The sequence below is a fragment of the Anolis sagrei genome, chromosome 3, assembly GCF_037176765.1.
Source record: "Anolis sagrei isolate rAnoSag1 chromosome 3, rAnoSag1.mat, whole genome shotgun sequence".
NCBI lineage: Eukaryota > Metazoa > Chordata > Lepidosauria > Squamata > Dactyloidae > Anolis > Anolis sagrei.
Window position 1 is genome coordinate 170,705,961 of NC_090023.1, and position 21,762 is coordinate 170,727,722.

A 21,762-nucleotide genomic window follows, 5' to 3' on the forward strand; every position below is an offset into this window, starting at 1 on the left:
ATGGATTTCCCAGTATTTTTCCCATGTTTCTATTCTGGGGAAAACTAAGAGTAAGCTGAAGTTTGCTCTATTTGAATGTATTCAGGATTGCATCCTGAATGTATGCAATCAGGCCAGTGGCATGGTTACACTGGCTCTTTTGTATTGCGCAGCAGTGGATTTTACCCAGCGCCCAAAATCCAAATGCAATAGACTCACAAACCAGAGTAAAAATGAACTGAAAAATCTTTACTCAGCAGAGATGAAACATAAACTTGCAATGCATACAAAAATCAAACAATGCAAGAAACTTACATAGTCCACAAAATAAGGCATCTTCATCTTAAATCAAATGAGAGAGCAAACCTTGAGTAAATATCTATTCCACTATAGCCACTTTCAGAGTAGCTTCTCCATGCTGCTCCCCAGAGCAAAGCCTTTGAGCATAGATCTCATCAGAGAAAAAGCTCTCCACTACTCACACCCACAACAACCTGTATTCTAAAAAACCCATACAGCTATACCCCATTGGGTGTGGTCCAACCTTGCTGGTTGACCTACATTCCCAGCTGTACATAATAATTATCATCATAAGGTTTTTCTACAACACACATACATTTGGTCCTGCTATGACTTACCGCAACATTTTGTGTTGCAGGAAATCCATCAGAGTCATATCTATGCTGCAGTTGAATGTGGATTTCCATCTTCTAGGAGTTCAAATGAAGATAAGATGAATGCTGTATTTCTTCCATTCTAAGACACACTTTCTCTCCCCATATGACCATCTCTAAAAAGGGGAACCAGTGTTAGAATTGCAGGTGCTTTTTAATGTATATAAATAGAGCTTTTTTCTGTTGGTGGTACTGAAATTTATGTGTGTCATAGAATATGGTGTCATGGAATTGAAGAAATATGGTAATGGCAGATTGGTTTTATCTTGCTTAAAATAGTCAGCTCTCTCTCTGGAAATTTTATTTTCATAGATTTGAGGTGAGTTGGGAAAGGTTTTCATTTCCCTATTACATAAGAATTATATTTATGTTATTTCCAATATTGTTGTAGGCCAGCACTGGCTGCTTAGAAGCTATACATTTGGTGTTTTCTTAGCTAGTTCTGGTCTGCAGTTTTATTGCTTGCTTACATTATGTAGGAAGGGCTTGAAGAAAAATTGACCAAGGAGGGAGGTGGGAGAAGAGACCTTAACCATAGTGGTCTCCACACTTGTGTTGTGTTGACCCTTCCTATTTGTCATACTCAAAACCGTTTGCTAGTCTTTTACTCGGTGCCCCTCAGAATCAGCACCATATTTTAGATTTTTTCAGCATGTAATAGATTCAAGTGTTTTTTGTTAAGTGTCCATGTATATAAGTTATATAACATACATGTCAAACCCTGGTTTTTTCAGTGTCGTTAATGTGCAGTTGCAATATATTAAAAAATGTGGAATGAGATTCGATTCTTTGTCCATACTGTTATTGTACTTTATTTTCCAGCTAATACAATACACACACAGAGACAGAGACTGAGAATGAGACTGAGGGCTCTATAATGATAAAGGACAACCATAGATTGTAAAACTTGCTAAATGGCAGGAGAAATGGAAAAAGGATGGCAAAGTATGGTAACTGCTTTAGATGGAAAATGCTGCGGAGCAGTAGTTACAGCTAATCAGCTGTTGGTGTCTAGTTTTTCTCACTCCTAGGCTATCTTCTCTGTTGGATAACAGGGCTGAATGTATGTATGCACCTTCCCTCAAAATGTTCATATGGTTTGCTTAGGCAAGGAACACTCGAAAGTGGTCTTACTAGTTCTCTCTTCAGAAATATACCTTACAGCACTTCGTATTCATTGGTAGTCTCCCGCTGAAGTACTAGCCATGCCTGACCCTGCTTAACTTCCAAGATCAGATGCAATCTGGTGCCTTTAGGGTTCTGCTAAATTAGCTAGATGCTCTTTGAGGTGTTGGAGAGTATTGTCCTGTATACGGTGTTGAAGTTAAGTTTGTTTTGTGTTTCAAATAAAGAGTTGATGTCTTGCCTTTTACTGCAGACAGTAAAACTTCAGGGTGATCCTAAAGTGCAAGTAACTCTATCCCAGGTCTTATGACGTGGTAGTTGTAGATTACCTACCAGCCTCACTAAAAGCCAGGCATGGAATTGGACAGAAAGAAGATGTTGTCCTAACAGGTAGAGATACAGAAGGGCAAAAGCACCATACAATGTTCTTTCACAAGCACAACCAGATAACTGAAACCTTACCATGCAGTGACACAGGACATGAAGATTTTAATGCATGGCAATACATTCACATCTGTTCAGTTGAGCACATTTCCAATCTAGGATCTTGGTTGCTTTTGAAAGATAAGTGGTAGGGATATTTCTTTTATATGTTTTAGAACTTTAGAACTGGGTAATCTTACCTGCTGTCTAAATCAGAGAGTGATTTTAACGAGTATGGATTAGAATGAATTGATCTGCAATGCACTGTTAAGTGGAAACAAAGCCAGTCATGTTGGGCGTGAAGATCTCCAAAGTTTCCAGCCTTCTCCCATACGATCCGCCCTGCATGCTTTGGTTCACTTCCAAAGGGTTGCTTCTGCTTTGTGTGTGCAGTACAGCACTGTTCTATAGTCTTTAGTAAAGTTGATCTTGCATCTTTGACCTGCCATTATGGGGATATGCTTTTGCTCTATCTGTGCTGTTACAGATGGAAGCTTGTCTTCCATGTAAATGTTTTGTGTTTACAGTAGTCATTCTTGCATTTGCATGTGTATTAACAGATCCAACCACAAGTTATAATTATTCACGGAGGCCATATTTCTTATTCCAGAGCTCTTGCCAAGGGTTGATATAGTTGAAACACAGATGTATACACTCTCAAAAAGTTCAACTCCCCTTCCCTCCTTCCCCGCTGCCCCCAAAATGCATGTGCAGGATATATGGGGACATTTTCCCTACCTTTTGGGGAACTATGAGCGTTTATAGGCTCAGGAGATGCCTGTTTTTTCAACAGGAATTATTCTTGTTCACTTCCTGTTTTTTTTTTTTAATTTATATTGGTACTAAAATGGCATAATGACAATATCCTCAAGGACTCAGAGGACATTTTGGGGTAATTAGGTTTTTGGGGAAATGTTCTGTGGGGCAACAAAAATGACCCTGGGTCCATATCTAGCATGAACCGCCCTTTTGTTATCCATTATACCCCATTTTAGAGATCCAGGATAGTGGGATGTTGGGAAGATGCTAATACACTTTTTTCTCTGTGATTATTGTACATTCTATGGAGATAAAAATCATCCTTAAATTCTGGCTAGAGCAAGTTCCCTATTTGAGCTGGAAATACAAGTAACTTAATGAGCCAATTCAAGCAAGCAGAAATGAAGAAAATGCTTGGTTATTCTTGGACTGTGTTATTTTAGTCTCCAGATGGTATAGATCATATGCTTGCACGCTCCCCTGAATTAAAAACAAAATGCAGGCATGTGAGACATTAGTGTCCCAGTTTGTCAGGCCTTTTCTCTAATGTATAGGGATCATTTAATGTCTTCAATTTTTTTTTCTCAGACAGCTACACTCCCTAAATTATGTATTTCAGGAAAGGCTGCGCCATATATTGTCTCTGCTCATTTGAAATTATCTTAAAATTTATTTTAATGCTTTTGAGAGTCTGCTAAAAAGAGTGTGTTGAATGTAATCATTGTGAATGAGCAGCCTGAAAGCCTCGTATGCCTCTCCCATCCATTTTTACAGACCCCAACTTGTCTCTATGCAGTCACCCTTCAGGCCAGAGATTAACAGTTTCAGAAGCTTTAAGGATAGGGAAAAATGACCAAACATTTATTGAATCAAGAGTGATTTATTTTAGGCTTACAGAAAGGCAAAAAGGGTCAAAATAGTTCCAGCGTACCTTGTATAGGAGGGACCCTGGCTGACATTATTTGTTTGTTTGTTTGTTTATGAAATTTATACCCCGCCTTTCCCCAGTCAATGGCCCAAGGCGACTTATACCCAGTAAAAACATACAATATAATAATTAAACACAAGTTAAAAATATAAATATTAGCAAATTAAAACCCCAATAAAATACATTAAAAACACCCTAATAATATGTCTGAACAATGGTTTTATCTTTATCTCTAACAGCTAGCATCATCACCCATGACCCTTCTGATTTGTGACATGGCTTTGCTTCATAACATCATTTCCTGCTCTCTAAACATGGGCATTTCAGGCAAAAAAACAGCTATCAATCATGCATTGGCAACTATTTGAGCCAGCCAATCATAAAGTAAGGAGAAGGAGGGCAGAAGTTATCTGCGTAACTTAGCAATTTCTGCACAATGGTGTTTTGGAAAAAAAACAACAACCACAGAGTTCAATTTCTGTACCACAATACTGCTGTGGAATTTGCCCAAAAGCCTAATCTATTTTCACCCTTGTATTTACTTTTAAACAAGCTGCATGTCTTTCATATTGGCTATGATATTGACTGTCACACTGACTATAGTGTGCTCAGTTTGCCCTCACCTCGTGATTATAGTGTATGTTGCAGTCAGACATCCAATTTAAGGGAAGACGTGATACAAACTAATACAAAAATTGGGGGGAGGGCAGCACAAAAATGGCCACACTTCAATCACAAAGAAAGCAAAACCCTTTCTGGTTGATGCGTACATGATACCAGCACTACTTAGCTTAGTTTGGCTATATCAAGTAGAATACTTTGCTTCTGGAAGAAAAGCGTGTGCCAGTGCTCTTCGTCATTCTGGCTTTCTTAAATTAGTTTTGCTGTTGAAATAATTTGTTGATTATTTTTATTTTAGCAATCTGATAAAACAGGGGTAGGAACTATGCATCCCCCCAAATGTTGGAGTACATTTCTCATGTTAGCAACAACGTGCAACAAAAGTTTCAGCAGTACTTCAAGGGGAAGCCAGCCTACCTTGTTTAGCAACACTTGCAAATGCTGATTTTACTTGATGGCTATCTTTTCAGATTTGGTTTGATTGGTATACCTGTTTTATATACTCAGGGTCACATCAAAATGTATTGGCCGGAAAGGGGTCACGACTGAAATAAGTTTAAGAAGCCCTGATCTAAACAATTTGTAGTGGAATTGACTACATTTGGAAGATATGTAGTGAATGTTATGGTAAAAAAATCCAAAAATTCCATAGGTTCAGCTTTTTACTGTCAAACGAAATGCAAGGGAAAAACTAGGTACCTATCAATTTTTGTGTGTCATGCAGCAGTTGAGGGAACCCAGATTCTGTTGTGGTCAAAGCGGTGGCATCTTCCGGTGATCTGTTCACCCAGTTTACAGGAGCAACATCTTGTATCTGGGCCTTCATCTGCACTTCACTTGCTTTAATTTGTATATTGCAACATGGATGTCTCACACAGAGATGTTTCTTACACAATCCCCAGCACACACACTTCAAATTGTTCTCATAGTATTGAGACTTTGTGATAGCGACTACCAAATATACAGGCTACATTTTAAAGTAAGGCATGGAGGAGCATGCACCTTATATCAAAGGAAATATATGTCCACAAAAGCTTAATTCACTTTTGAAGCAGGGCCACATTTCTCTTGTGCCTTGTTTGAAGTGCCATGTTTGATACTGAAGTGCCCAAATATTCACATTTCCACCATTACCATTTGATGCACAGCAGTGGAGCGTATGTGGCCCATGACAGCTTCCAGATAAATACAGTACCTTGGTTGGGTCTCTTTTCATACTCCCTCCATTCAAAAATAAAACAGCTCCATAGGAAGCTGTTGTCTTGCTTGCTTTATACTTCATCTGCATTATTTTCCTCACATAATATGCCTATGAGTATATACCCTTTTTTAAACCTATCAAATACGTAAGACCCTGGCTTGCATATAGTTTGGTCTTGTGTGTTCTTTTAGTACTGGTACTGTTATTTAAGAAATGCCATATAAATGTGTTGTCAAGTATTCTTCAATAAGCTTCTTCTTCTAGTTAAAACAGCTGCTCTTAGATTTACAGGTCTTTGTGAAGAACAGATTGTTGTGTCTCATTTATTCTCTTCTTCCCTCTCCAGCCCTAACCATTCCTCTTCCCTCGTCTCATCACCTTTGGCTATGACATAATATGGAACCCCATACTAATACAACAGTGGGTTATGCTAGTCATGGTCCCTCACAATTGGAGTAGATTTATTTCCAGTTCTGGATTTATGCTCTGATTACATCACATAAGCAATTTAAAAAAAACAGTTTTCTAGATAAGTAACTACTCCTCTGTTTTGCCTACCAGATATCTGTTGATGTAAAAGTGGATATAAACTTGTGGCATTTTCCTTAGTTCTATTAAAGTGTTGTTCAGTTCTTGATTTGGGATTGCTTTCAAAAAACGTTGCGTGATGCTGTCCCATTAATCTTGCTAATTCACAAGCTATGCAGAATGAGCCATGTAGTCGAGGCCCATGAACCGAAGAATCCTTTAACATCAGAGCCCAGTTTTTTCCTTTATAATTCAGCAGGAGAAACAGGTTTCTTTTATGCTTTTATGTGTCTCTCTTTGAACACTGAATTAGAGCTCGTGAAGATATAATATGCATATTAGTTATTGTTATAACTTCATTATAGATGTGGATGTATTTCTGAGTTTCAGTTGGGTTGTCTATTTGTTTTTGTTTAGTTAATTATGGGCATTGAATTTCTGCTGGTTTTTGTTGGAAACTGCCGAATCCCCTTGGGGAGATAGGGCAGGATATAAATAAATAAATAAAGGATGATGATGATGATGATTATTATTATTATTATTATTATATCCAGCTTTTATCTTTTGAATATGAGTTATAATTAGCAAGTACAGGGTGTTTGAAAAAAGATGGACCTGATTTAAAATCACTATATCTGCAACCATGAACCACCCATGAATTAAACTCTTACCCCTTGAAAAGGTGGGGCATGGAATTTGAAATTATTACTGCTAAACTAGACTAGATGCCTCTCCCAGCATACAAACAATCCTTAGCTTCAGTCATTTGCAAGATCACTTAAGGCCTAATGAGATATTCTCTACTTGCTGAGTTGTTTTTTAGATTTGTGTGTGGCTCAAAATGGTTAGCAAAACTTGATAACTTGGTAATGCATTAAACCATTTGTAATCCAAAATATTTGATGATAGGGCTAATGGAAATACACAAGAGAAATAAGTGAAATTTGGGTTTATTTGTTCAGCCTTTAAATTTTGTCTGTATACAGAAGTTTAAATTACACTGAAAAAGTAAGTACCAAGCCATAATACAAAACTCCAGGTTCAGAGACTGTAAGAATTGTGCATGAAGTACATTTAAATTGTGGAGCTCACAATTTATTTCATTTGAGTAATTAACTAAAGAGCATGTTAGAAACATTAGTTGACAACATACCAGTAAATAAGATGATTGTACCAATATCCTAATATTACTATCCTTAAAAGTTATCCAGAGGTTTTGTAAATCAACAAATAGCATATTTTATTTTATTTATTTGTTTAACTTTTTTTTCTGAGTTAGGGACCTAAAACTCCATGAAGGAGAGGCATTAGGATCTTCTATTCATTCTAACCGATCTACAAACAGCTCAATTTAACTTGCAGGTGATACGAAGAAGCAGTGATGAGGAGAAGCTGCTGTGCTTGGTTCGTCAGCGTGCAGGACACCACTGCCAAACGGCTGTCATCGTGATACTCATTTTGGCTTGGGAAGGGATTCCACACCTTCTGGCGGACACTCTCTATAAGGAACTGACCCAGAGTCTCAGAAAATATGGCTGTCCAACCAGCCGTAGGTGTGCATTAAATGAAGAGTAAGTGCACTGTAATGTAATAGTGATTGCCCCATCTAATTACCACTTCGACTTTAATTAGCCTTTTAGATTTCAGGTTATAGTCATAATACATAAACCTGAAGTAACATAATGTGACATTATGTTCCCGATACTCAGTAGGTTATAGACATTGAATTTCTGTTCTAAGTGGCGTGTGTAGGAGGACCAAAATGAGCTTCTTGCTGTTTCAGTTTCTATCCTTTGCCATAACAAAATTACCTGAAAGCAAGATTTTTTTGTTCTCATTGTTGTTTAAGAGCATGCTTTTTACTTGGACCACAGTTGGTTATGCTATATGCTGTGTTGTTAAGAGGTCATAACAAAGCTTCTTAAACTTCCTAATCAAGATGTAGAGAATCTTTATCTAGCTAGTTCCAAACTTGGCATATTTTAGCAATTAGGTCAGTTGACTAGAAAATCTCTCAAGAAGTATGTGTGGCCAACTGGCACTGCTTTCATGCAGCCTAAGAAATCAGCCAAATCCAAATAATGCTTCAGATTTTATTTTTTAATATTTTTTTCATTCTATTTCATCAGCATGCTTTTGTTTCAAAATGCTTCCCCCCTCCCCCCCATGCCATAGAGTGGCTTACATATGTGCATATATTTACTGAGGTTCAGGCAACATAAAGAGAAAATATAGTATATTATCTTATATTTAATGAATTGAATGAAAATTAAATGAATCTGACTTCGGCCTGTGGATATATCCATGGTGAAGTTAAAATATTTGTCATGACTTGTAAGTGAGATGGCTCTGACCTTTGTAATTCCGGGATTTAGTGAGATGTTTTAAATTCTCTAATCCACTTCTCGAACTACAACACTACAGCTGACTAGCAGAAGATTGTAAACATCTAATGAAACTACAAATCCTAGCATTCCATAGGAGGAAGTTGTGACAACTATAGTTTGTCATAACACCATTATTGTGTGATGTGGATATATATTGTTTATAACCAGAATAGGTGTATAGCAATTTTGGAACACATTTGTGAAGCAAATACATTGTTTAATTCTTCTCCCAGTTTACTATGCCAGACATTCTGTAGAGTTTGGCATCAGGCTTTAATCACAGATTTGTTTTTCAACCAGCTGATCTGAATGCTCCGATAAGGAACTTTTTATTTATTTATTTACGTCATTTCTACCCCACCTTTCTCACCTGAATTAACACTGTATTATCTACATAATTTTTCTAAGGATGATTCTAGAAGTGGCTTCCTTATAACAAAGTTAAGATTTTATATCTGGAAAGTAATATAAATAACCCGCTTGATTTAGTTTTCCCCCTATGAGCCATAGGTTACAGCGGGAAGGTAACAGCGCTCCATGTAGTCATGCCAGCCACATGACCTTGGGGGTGTCTATGGACAACACCGACTCTTTGGCTTAGAAATGGAAATGAGCACCACCCTCCAGAGTCAGACACAACTGGATTTAATGTCAGGGGAAAACCTTTACCTTACCTTAAATAATGTTTCAGCTATGGATATCTGCTCTTTCAAGAGACTGGATAGATGGCCTTTGAGTCCCTTCCAATGCTATGATTGGGTGATCAAATGTGACATTGGACTATAGCCTTTCAAACATATACTTAATGAAGATATGATCATGCTGAAGGAGAAAGAGGGATCTGTTTCTTCTTCGCAGAGTAAATAGTTATGATATTATCCTATCTATTGAGAACAAAGAATAGACCAAAACTGGCTGCTGCTTGTATTAATAAGTGTGGAAATAATTTGTTAAAAATACCTAAAGTTGCTATCTTCATATTTACCAACAATGTTTGCTGTCTTGCAACTTAAATTTGTTGCTCAACATTTAAAATGTTTTGAATGGGGTATATATATATATATATATATATATATATGTAACAACTTAATGAGGGAATGAAGGAGTCACTTTGTGAAACTATTTAGGCGATGGTATAACATTACTAAATAATATATTTTCAAAAGTTTGACATAAAGTTGTATTTTCATGTTAACTTCAATGCAATTTTCTCCTTTCTCTTCACATCCATTTGTGATGCCACTGATATATTATCTGATAGTACTTTATATACTGGATTTCTCCAACATCATGTAGGGAAGTGGCTCTCAACCTGTGGGGGTCCCCAGGTGTTTTTGCCTACAACTATCAGAAATCCCAGCCAGTTTACCAACTGTTAGGATAGGAGTTGAAGGCCAAAACATCTGGCGACCCACATGTTGAGAACTACTGATGTAGGAGGAAGGGTCATGTCTCATTTTTAAAAACGGATCTGCAGAAAGGTCCTGAGCTCTCCTGAGCCCATATGGAAGAGTTTTATTATGTCTTACATTTATGTTTATCTGGACTTCATCAAAAACACCTGGTAAATTGTACTGTGCAAATTGTCTTTGTGCAAGGCATGCATTCTGTAGAATCTTAGCTGAATATAATGTCTTTAAATTTATTTCCCACAGCCGCACCTGTGCCTGTCAAGGCCTTGATCCAGAAACATGTGGAGCATCATTCTCATTTGGCTGTTCATGGAGCATGTATTACAATGGCTGTAAGTTTGCCAGAAGCAAAATCCCAAGGAAATTTAGACTTCTCACAGATGATCATAAGCAAGTAAGTGTCCCACCTCTGCATATTATTAATAATAAAGACTTAAGTGCAGATAATGTATTCTTTGAACCATTACTTTAGTGTACCTATAGTCTGTAAGCACATGCACATGTCAACGTGTTATCTGAAATATTTTCAAAGTATTCTCTCCCCCTCCCCCCAGCAGAGCTTGAAAGTGATATTTGTTGGACTGCCACTCCCACTGTTCCCCATGCTGGCTTTGAAATTTGAGGCACTGTGGTCACAAAAGTATTTTCCTTGTGTTGCTCTCAAGCCATGACAACATGGTTTATATCTCCTAATTGTATACCACTGTGTGAGAATGGTCTCACTATTTTATTGGGCTTTTTGACATATTATTTATCTTTTAGCAATCAGATGACTTACTACATATTTATCGTGTCATCCACAACCAGAACATTGTATTACATTTCTAACAGAACAAAACAAACAAACAGATAAAGGAAAAAAACCCACAGATTTTGCAAACTTGGTAGCTGATTAAATGTCCTTTGACCAGTATCTGGCCACTTGGAGTGCCTCTGGTGTTGCCGCAAGAAGGTCCTCCATCGTGCATGTGGCAGTTGCATTGCACCAGGTGGTCAGTGGTTTGCTCTTCTCCACACTCGCATGTCGTGGATTCCACTTTGTAGCCCCATTTCTTAAGATTGCCTCTGCATCTCGTGGTGCCAGAGCACAGTCTGTTCAGCGCCTTCCAAGTTGCCCAGTCTTCTGTGTGCCCAGGGGGGAGTCTCTCATCTGGTATCACCCACGGATTGAGGTGCTGGGTTTGAGCCTGCCACTTTTGAACTCTCGCTTGCTGAGGTGTTCCAGCGAGTGTCTCTGTAGATCTAAAAAAACTATTTCTTGATTTAAGTCGTTGACATGCTGGCTAATACCCAAACAAGGGATGAGCTGGAAATGTCTCTGCCTTGGTCCTTTCACTATTGACTGTAACTTCCCGGCGGATGTCAGGTGGTGCAATACCGGCTAAGCAGTGTAATTTCTCCAGTGGTGTAGGGCGCAGACACCCTATGATAATGCGGCATGTCTCATTAAGAGCCACATCCATTGTTTTAGTGTGGTGAGATGTGTTCCACACTGGGCATGCGTACTCAGCAGCAGAGTAGCATAGCGCAAGGGCAGATGTCTTCACTGTATCTGGTTGTGATCCCCAGGTTGTGCCAGTCAGCTTTCGTATGATATTGTTTCTAGCACCCACTTTTTGTTTGATGTTCAGGCAGTGCTTCTTGTAGGTCAGAGAACGGTCCAGAGTGACTCCCAGGTATTTGGGTGCGCTGCAATGCTCCAGTGGGATTCCTTCCCAGGTAATCGTCAGAGCTCGGGATGCTTGTCTGTTCTTAAGGTGAAAGGCACATGTCTGTGTTTTAGATGGATTAGGGATCAGTTGGTTTTCCCTGTAATAGGCAGTTAGAGCACCTAGAGCTTCGGAGAGCTTCTGTTCAACCATCTCAAAGCTCCCTGCTTGAGCGGTAATGGCACGATCATCAGCATAGATGAAACTCTCTGTCCCTTCTGGCAGTGGCTGGTCATTTGTGTAGATGTTGAACATGGATGGAGCGAGCATGCTCCCCTGAGGCAGGCCGTTCTTCTGTTTCCGCCATCTGCTTCTCTGGCCCTGGAACTCAACAAAAAAGCTCCTGTTTTGTAGCAGGTTTCCTATGAGACGGGTGAGATGGTAGTCCTTTGTGATATTATACATTTTTCTCAGGAGGAGACGGTGGTTCACAGTATCATAAGTCGCTGACAGGTCTATGAAGACAGCTCCTGTGATCTGCTGCTTTTCAAAGCCATCTTCTATGTGCTGAGTCAGGTTCAGCACTTGCGATGTGCAGCTTTTGCCTTTCCTGAAGCCAGCTTAATGTGGAATCAGACATCGGTCTATTTTTTCCATAATTCTATGCAGAATAAGTCTCTCCAGAACTTTGTAGAGGTGGCACAGCCGGGAGATTGGTCTGTAGCTTTTTGGATCATTACGGTCTTTGCCTGGCTTCAAGATGGCAATGACTCTTGCTTTCCTCCAGATTTTGGGGATCTGACAGGATGCAGTGCAGTTGTTCATCAGCTCCAGTAGCCAGCACTTTGCTTTTGGGCCAAAGTTCTTGATTTGTTCCATCCGTAGATCATCCAAGCCAGCTGCTTTGCCATTCTTACATTTATTGAGAGCCATGTCCAATTCAGTAGATGTAAAGGGTTCATGAAGGTTGTTGTTCTCAATCTCTTGTTGTCTGGCTATTGCTTTCTTTCCTACTTTGGTGGCAAGCTTGGGTTTCCCGTTCTTCAAGAGTTGGTGTGCTATCTGATCTGCCTTTATGTTGGCATGGGTATTACTTTGTGAGGGGTCATTGCTCAACCGTCTTAGCAACCTCCACACGATCCAGAAGCAACCAGAGATGACTGACTGACTGTCAAAAATAAATATTTTATGCCTCCAATAACCCATAGCCTGTCAGCATAGTTTACATACATGAGTGAACTGTATTTCCTCCTTTAAGATGGAACTTCAACTTCAAGATGTCAGTTGAAAATATGTTCAACCAACTGTAAATTGGGAACACCTCACAGATTGTATATCATACTTGCTAGACTGTATCCTTCCAATTTATGTGCTAAAACAAGGAATGCATCTAACAACTCGTAATTCATAGGCAAAGAAAACCAGTCTCTCCATAAGCTGTGTTTTGTCATTGTTTTTAGTAGGTACATTTTTATTTTAGCTGAATATTGAATATTGATCATTTTGCAGATGACAGAAAGCTAGGATGTGTAGCAATGCAAATGCAGACGAAGATAGATTCAAAATAAAGACAGATATGGATCACTTGAACAACTGGACGGAGTGAGATGAGGTTAAATATAAAGAAGTGTAAGATTATACTTTTAGGTAAGAATAGCATATAGTATATAGGTAGAGAAGTTTGTTGTCTAGAAAGCACTTAAGATACAGTGTCATCTACATAACAGAGTTTTGGGTATATGTGCTGACACTGAGTTTCAGAGTAACACTGACTGACTCGACTTCACCCTTTCCCATGGATATGAGGGTGACTTTGAAGGGTGTTGTTCAAACCTGCCAAATTATTGTTAATTTTAACTATAGTTTGTGGTGTAATGCAAAATAAACCAGGTGTAATTCATGTTTGATCAGCCCACACGTTGCCTTGCTAGAGAAAGAAAATATTCCACACAGGTGAACAGTAAAGAACAAGTTGTTTAGTCTTCGTAAATCCAGAGCAACATATATACAATGTAATCACTTGCACTAACTCACATAATGTCCTTTTATGAGAGATTTAAAATTGTCTTTCTTTTGTCCATGTGGATAAACTCCTTCAGCAGCTCATGAAGCGAGCGCACACTCAAAACTCTGTCTCTCTCTGCTTCTCTCTTTTTCTCCCTCTGCACCTGCTAGCTCAAGCCTGAACAAAAATGTAAAAGTATCCAAAAGCCCCAGGCTCAACCATCTCCCCGAGCATTGCCTGACCAATCAGCTTCATGCATCTTATTTTACAGTTGATACACTCACTGATTCCTTGCATGCTCCAACATAGTTTGTTTGGAACAGCTCAGATTCAAACTATACCTTGTGATGCTGTATATTTGTAACAAATCATAGTCATGATTATCCAATGATATAGGGAGGAGCTTTTGTAACATTTCATATTGGTGGCACACCTTTTAGACATGCATCATTTTGCGACGCAGTAATTCAGTTTTATTAGCAAACTGGAAATTAAACCAACCCCTTATAAGAGAGATAGACAAATACATACATTGTAATAGCAAAATGTGTGAGGACACAAAATATCTCATGAAAACTGTTTACATTTTTTAAAAAATATATGATTTATTGCTTATTTCACATAGACTCAGAGATTTCTCGTTACATTCCTGCAATACACCTACACACTGCAGCTGACACTTTAACATGTCACGGCATACAGTTTGGAAAGCTCTGATACAGGTTTTGGATGGCATACTAAAGCTGTGGTTAGTCTATAGAGAAGGCAGAAACTTAAGAATTTTTAAACTAATGTCATAATTATCAATCTAACAGAACCCAAATGATGCTAAAATTGTGTGTAATCTTGTGTAGTTATAGTATATTGTGCGTTAAAGTTTTGCTAATGATATTCCTCATTCTCCAGACTTTTGTAGCCATCCTGTGTGTTTGGTGAAGTGATAGACATTTTTGTGGGTGGGTAGCTGGAGAGGCAGACAACAAGATTCAACTGTTTCATAAAATACCATATTCCTTGTAAATCTGTTCCTAATTTAATTTTGAAACTAATATTTGCCCCTTTTCAAATCATTGAGTAATTTCCCTTGCTATAATTTTATGCTTCCCCTGAAATCAACTTCTTTCCTTTCTAAAGCAGCTGTGTCTATAAACTATTTTTGATAATTCAAATTAGTGTTTTGGCTCAGAATGTAGAACAAGGGGCACAAATCCACATTTCCATAGTTCTGAATGAGGTTTCTTTAAGCAAATGCAATGTTCAGGTTTTTTTGTGTTTTACTTATGTTCCCGTCTTTCACCTTTCTAAAGAGTTTGGGGCCAGCTTAAATCTAAAGGTGACTTAAAGACACACAAAAAGTTTAGACTTTTTCAGAATCACAAGACAGACCATAAATAAGCTCTTTGTGAAATAATTAAAATATTTCATAGTACTATGTATGATGTTGTTGTTATGCTTGCATATTGCTCATAGATTGTTTTCACTTTCTATTTTGTTTTCTTCTCTACATTTTGGTAATATGTAGAATATTACTAAACACAATATTCATTATCTATATAAATAAAAATGTAATGTTTATTTGTGGGATTAACAGAACTCAAAAACCACTGGGGGAATTGACACCGGTACAGCTAGTCTATATAAATAAAAATGTAATATCCGTTTGTGAGATTAACAGAACTCAAAAACTACTGGACAAATTGACACCAAATTTGGACACAAGACACCTAACAACCCAATGTATGTCCTTCACTTAAAAAAATGATTTTGGGAGTTGTAGTTGCTGGGATTTATAGTTCACCTACAATCAAAGAGCATTCTGAATTCCACCAACAATTGAATTGAACCACACTTGGCACACAGGACTCCCATGACCAACAAAAAACACTAGAAGGGTTTGGTGGGCATTGACCTTAGTTTGGGAGTTGTAGTTCACCTACATCCAGAGAGCACTGTGGACCCAAACAATGATGGATCTGGACCAAACTTGGCATGAATATTCCATATGCCCAGATAGGAACACAGATGGAGTTTGGGGAAAATAGACCTTGACATTTGGGAGTTGTATTTACTGGGATTTATAGTTCACCTACAATCAAAGAGCATTCTGAACCCCACGAATGACAGAATTGGGGCAAACCTTCCACATAGAACCCCCATGACCAACAGAAAATACTTAAGGTCATCCAGTCCAACTCCCTTCACCAGAGCAAGAAAACGTAATCAAAGCTCTCCTGACAGAGCCATCCAGCCACAGATATAGATACATAGATACGATTCACACACACATATATGTATATGACAGATACAGTGTCATAGATTTAAAAAGGACCCCTAAAGGACAATTATATGTTGCATGTTCCAGAGTAGGCAAACCACATAATCTCTCCATCAACACTGACAAAGAAACAGCAAGAAATACTGTTTACCCACAAGCATCAAGAAATTACATATATTAGAAATCAACACTTTCTCGTTGCTTTATTTTCCAGATCAACAGACTGGGCCACAGCAACGCGTGGCAGGGGATAGCTAGTACATAATAAACATATACATTTTATTGTTAACCTTGATGTTCCTTCCTACAGACTTAAGTAACTGTTGGAAAAGTAGTGTATACATGGAAAGAGTACTTGGGTTTTTTGTTACATTGTTTGTGTATGTCAGATGATTAATTTATTGACTTGCTTCTCATTGCTTTTGACAAACTCATGAAAAATATTGCCACATTTTGTTACCATGATAGCAAGCTTACACAGGAATCTGAATAAGTTTGATGTTGTTGTTCATTCGTTCAGTCGTCTCCGACTCTTCGTGACCTCATGGACCAGTCCACGCCAGAGCTCCCTGTCGGCCGTCACCACCCCCAGCTCCTTCAAGGTCACTCCAGTCACTTCAAGGATGCCATCCATCCATCTTGCCCTTGGCCGGCTCCTCTTCCTTTTGCCTTCCACTTTCCCCAGCATAAGTTTGATACTGCAACTTTATTGGTGTTGCTTTCACAGGCTAGTCTTCTCAGAACTTAAAAAGTTACAAGATTTCTCTATCTGTTTAGGAAGAAAATCTGGAAAACAATTTGCAAACATTAGCTACTGATGTAGCTCCACTGTATCAGAAACTTGCCCCTGATGCTTTCCAGAATCAGGTAAGTCCAAGGGGGAAATCATGATTTAAATATATACCAGTCTTGTATGATACCTAATTGTTTTTAATTGTTGGAAGAAAGAGAAAATCACCCTTAGTTTTAACATGGCAGCTGATACAAATTCTTATGCATCAGTAGTTGAAGAAAGCTTTCTGCTACCTGCACAGACATATTGAAAAGGGCAGCAGTACTTCACAGACTCAACTGAGAATAAATCCTGCTGAATATAATGAGGCTTGCTTCTGTATTGCATGAATAGTATTGGCTTCTTAAGAGCATTTGAGCTCTCAAATCCTTGTTCTTTTTTGTTCGTTATTTGCTAACCTTTAGTTGCCCATTAAAATTTGTGTAGCATATACATCTGAAATGTAATCTTCACCCCACTGTGTGCCAGAAGTTTGTAATTCCACAATCCTTCTAAAACATAGTTTCAATTAGATGTTAAGATATAAATTCTGTTTTTTGCTTTAACAATGATTAGCAAACAGTTCTAACAACAATACATGGGTAAGTGCAAGACAGTATTTTTCCTATATAGATAGTTTCTTCAGATGAAAGCTGGTTGAATCTGAAATGGTCCAGTTTTCACTCTAAATAAGATCTAATGGTCTTGATTTTAGGTGGAAAATGAACACTTTGGGCCTGACTGTCGACTTGGGGTCAAGAATGGACGGCCTTTTTCTGGTGTTACTGCTTGCATTGACTTCTGTGCTCACGCCCATAAGGACACACACAACATGCACAACGGAAGCACTGTGGTATGTCTTGTTTGGGGGAGTCTTATTTCTTACTTGTGACTTTTAATTTGTAATTGTAGCTTGCATATTGCTCATGTATTGCTTTCACTTTATTTTTTGTTTTCTTCTCTACATTTTTGTGGTATTGAATTTGTAGTATTTCATACACAAACTACATTTTTTTTATATTTCACCACATAAAGATCACATTTAATCCCCCCCCCCCCCCCAAAGAAAAAGGGAAGTGTGAACATAAGGCAAAGAAAACAAACAAACCATTAAGGTCTGGGGCTTTTCTTTTTTTTAAAAAAAAAAACTGTCTTACCTTTGAGGAGAAGGCTGGATCTGGAGCTCTCCTTCCTTGGAGGTCAGACAGGTTGTGTGTGTGTTTTTTTTAAAAAAAAAAATACAAATCAGAGCTGGCTGGGTCTTCTCCCTCCTGAGAAGTAAGAGAGGGAAAGCCTCAGATCCAGTCAGCTCTGGTTTATATTGCTTTTTAAAAACTGTCTTACCTCCAAGGAGGGAGATCACCAGACCCAGCCAACTGTAATGTGACAATAAGCGAAGAAAGACAAGAAACCAAAAGAGGGCTGTGACTGTTAGGCGGTGACGATTATTACATGGTAAAATACGGTATGCAATTAACCATGGAATAAATAAACTAAGAATTCAATAAATACTTGTTTTCTTGGTTTGTTTGTCCCTAACCTGGGTTGTAGTTCTTGGAACTTTGCAGTTCCAAGAAGAATTGTGTTATGTCTGAAGTCAGAGCAGTGAAGAGATAATTCATAATGATGTAGTTAGTGCTCATTAATTTCATTAGGTAGATAGTTGTGAAGGCTCCATAATTAAAAATGCAAGTGCATGCATGCTATCTGCTCTCATACTGATATATCTTGTCTTCAAAAATATCATTTCTGCTAGGAAGTACTCTTAAGTAGATTTACAGGTTTTGGTGGTCAAAGTAATTTTGCAAGTGTTTTTATATCTTAAATGATTTTATATCTTAAATGTTAATTAATATTTGTCAGCAGGGAAACGTATATTTTCTTTTCCTTTGTAGTGGTGTTAAAAGCAGAAATGTACTAATAATAACATAAATGTTTTCTGAAATTTAAGACACACAATGCAGTAAGACTTGTTTCATATTTTGTGCTACACTGTCCCCACTTGACACCCCATTGTCCCTCTGGATTTAAATCATGCACAATCTCAATTTATTTATTTATTTAAAACATTTATACTCCGCCCTTCTCACCCCAAAAGGGACTCAGGACAGAGCACAGCATATACACGGCAAACATTCAATGCCGGGACACAAATTCACATACAATACATAAACATTAAAAAACATTTATCAAAATATTAAAATACACCATTTAAAGCCATCCTAGTCATCCATGTCAAATCTAATTAGAACCAGACATGGAAAATGTACTTTGGCTAAATACCCTAAAGGCGGAGATCCTGTCTGATCTTGGAAGCCAAACATTGTTAGTGCTTGGATGGGAGATCATCAAAAATAACGTGTATCAAACTACATTTCAGAAAAGGGAAAGGCAACACTGAGTATTCCTTTCCTATAAAATTCATAGGGTTACCATAAGTTGACAGGTAGCTTGAAGCCAAATGCACATACATGAAAGGAATGGAAATCTTAGCCATTATGAAACCATAGTTCAGGCAGTTGGAAATGAATTGGATAAACAATTTTCACTCCCATGCACATACATGTGTGTCCACCTGATAGCATATATACATGCATATATGAGATACTTACTTTACTAAGGTGTTACCTTGTTGTCCGAGTATGATGGCCTTCCAAGTGTAGTGTTTTAGCAGTAGGTACGTAGGTGAGCTCTATTCTTGACCCACATGTTCTTCCACGGTGAGGACATCGGTTTCCAGGTGGAAGGTGGACCAAGTCAGGGTTGGCTTGACACGCCTTTCTCTTGGCATGTTTCTTCCACTCGCCCTCCATTGGTACCTCTTCAAATTCCACAGTACTGCTGGTCACAGCTGACCTCCACCTAGGGTGCTCAAGGGCCAGGGATTTCTAGTTCTTGGTGTCTATGTCACAGTTTTTTACTTTGAGCTCATCTTTAAATCTCTTTTCCTGTCCACCAACATTCTGTTTTCCATTCTTGAGTTGGGAGATACAAATGAGGGGGTAATAGAGGATACATATGCCTCAATAAGATAACATTCTCATTTCTTATTAAAACATAAACGAGCACATGTTCTTTACCTAAGTTGCACAGAATTTGTGTATTTTTTCTCTTTTTTGGGCTAGGTTTGTACTTTAACAAAAGAAGATAATCGCACGATAGGGGTGATACCAAATGATGAACAGCTGCATGTGTTACCTCTTTACAAAATTTCACAAACAGATGAATTTGGCACAGAGGAGGGCCTGGAAGCCAAGATAAAAGCTGGGGCAATACAAGTACTTACTGCTTTTCCACGAGAAGTAAGAATGTTAGCTGAGCCACGCAGGGCAACAAAGAAGAAGAAATCTGACAACAGGAAGCAAACTGCAGCAGAAAAAAAGCATTCTACTTCCGTAAAGGGGAAAAATGGAATATCTGGAAATAACAATAAAGCTTCACAGAAGTTAGGTAGGTAAAATACACATTTTGAACGTTCCTTGATGCTGACAAAAATCTGCTAACGTAAGGATAAACTCAATTCTAAAAATTTGAAAGCAATTAAGTTCCTGTAGGCACAGACTGCAGTGTAATTGATACGTTAAGTATGATGATGGAACAAAAGTTAATTTTAAGAGTTATCAGCAATTCAAGAGTTCACTTGACCATGCCAGATTTCATCATAAAGAAAATGCTGTATTAAGAGGGTAAGATTACATATAGCAAAACGTCACATAGTTTCCCCAGAATATCCACATTATATACTCATGTCTCATAGTTTGCATAGAAGTCAGTCAGCTCTTAAGTGATAATTTAACATTATAAATTCTATTCACATTTTCAAGTAGTGACTCCCTTCCTGCTAACTCAAAACCTTAGAAGCATTTTGTATTCCTCATTTTTAATGTTCTTCTTACATGAAAACAATAATTGTGATTTATCTTTTTGATTGGTAGAAGCCTCCTAACATGCATGCTTTTTAAAAAACTCTGACTCCTAAAGCTCTTGTTCAGCCTGCCCATATCTCCTTCTTCATGACACCCCTCTTGTATCAGTTGTCTCCAATTAAGTCTCTGCTTAGCACACGTTTCTCTGCCATGTTTGCTCATTTATAATAATAGGAAAATATGACCTCTTTTATATCTCCACCTTTGTGGTCAGCTTCATTGACATGGAGCCCCCGGTGGCACAGTGGGTTAAATCCTTGTGCCAGCTGTACTGAAGATCGACAGGTCAGAGGTTCGAATCCGGGGAGAGTGCGGATGAGCTCCCTCTGTCAACTCCAGCTTCCCTTTCGGGGACATGAGAGAAGCCTCCCACAAGGATAGCAAAACATCAAAACATCCGGGCATCCCCTGGGCAACATCCTTGCAGACAGCCAATTCTCTCACACCAGAAGCAACTTGCAGTTTCTCAAGTTGTTCCTGACACGGGGGGAAAAAGTTACATTGACAATAATGTTGAGGAAAAAAATATTGTACAGAAACATATGTATTCATGGCTCTGATTATAGTAATTATTCCTCCTCTTACTTGACAACTATTCTCATCTTTCTAGCTTCATCTTAACCTCTGTCTCTTTCCACTTGTGCTCCTATTTATCTCCACTCCACTAACAAGGTTTGCCCAAAGTTTACGTCATCTGAACAGAGGCAATAACACCTGTGTTTTCTGTGTAACATATTCTCATATGTGTAACATATTCTCATAACATATTCTGTATTCTCATCTCAACTATTTTTATTACCTATTTGAGACTTAAAAGTCAAGCAAGTGTTACTGTATTTTGTGTGTGCTTGGATTTACGACTTTATGTTTATCATTTACTTTCAAGAAATAAGGCGAATTGCCTAAGCCAGATAAAATCCTTTGGTTGCTTACATTTAACACTTGTATGCAACCTATAAGACCTTGTTAGAATGTTGTGAATTCTTTATAATTTTGATAGCTATCAAAAATGGGATAGCAATTTAGAAAGAATAAGCCAACACTAAGGAGAAATTCAAATTACTCTGTGATGCATATTTTGTTAAAACATTTATAGAA

At 38.1% G+C, this 21,762-nt stretch overlaps 1 protein-coding gene across 2 annotated transcripts in view; it reads left to right on the forward strand.

Moving 5' to 3' along the window:
- TET1 (tet methylcytosine dioxygenase 1) overlaps window positions 1-21,762 on the forward strand; it is a 110,876-nt gene that overhangs the window by 75,479 nt on the left and 13,635 nt on the right. For both annotated transcript variants that reach the window (XM_067465681.1, XM_067465682.1), the window contains exons 7-11: window positions 7,601-7,809; window positions 10,281-10,431; window positions 16,744-16,833; window positions 17,454-17,591; window positions 19,864-20,188. In XM_067465681.1, the coding sequence (XP_067321782.1) occupies window positions 7,601-7,809; window positions 10,281-10,431; window positions 16,744-16,833; window positions 17,454-17,591; window positions 19,864-20,188 (913 nt within the window). The remainder of the gene's footprint in view (window positions 1-7,600; window positions 7,810-10,280; window positions 10,432-16,743; window positions 16,834-17,453; window positions 17,592-19,863; window positions 20,189-21,762) is intronic.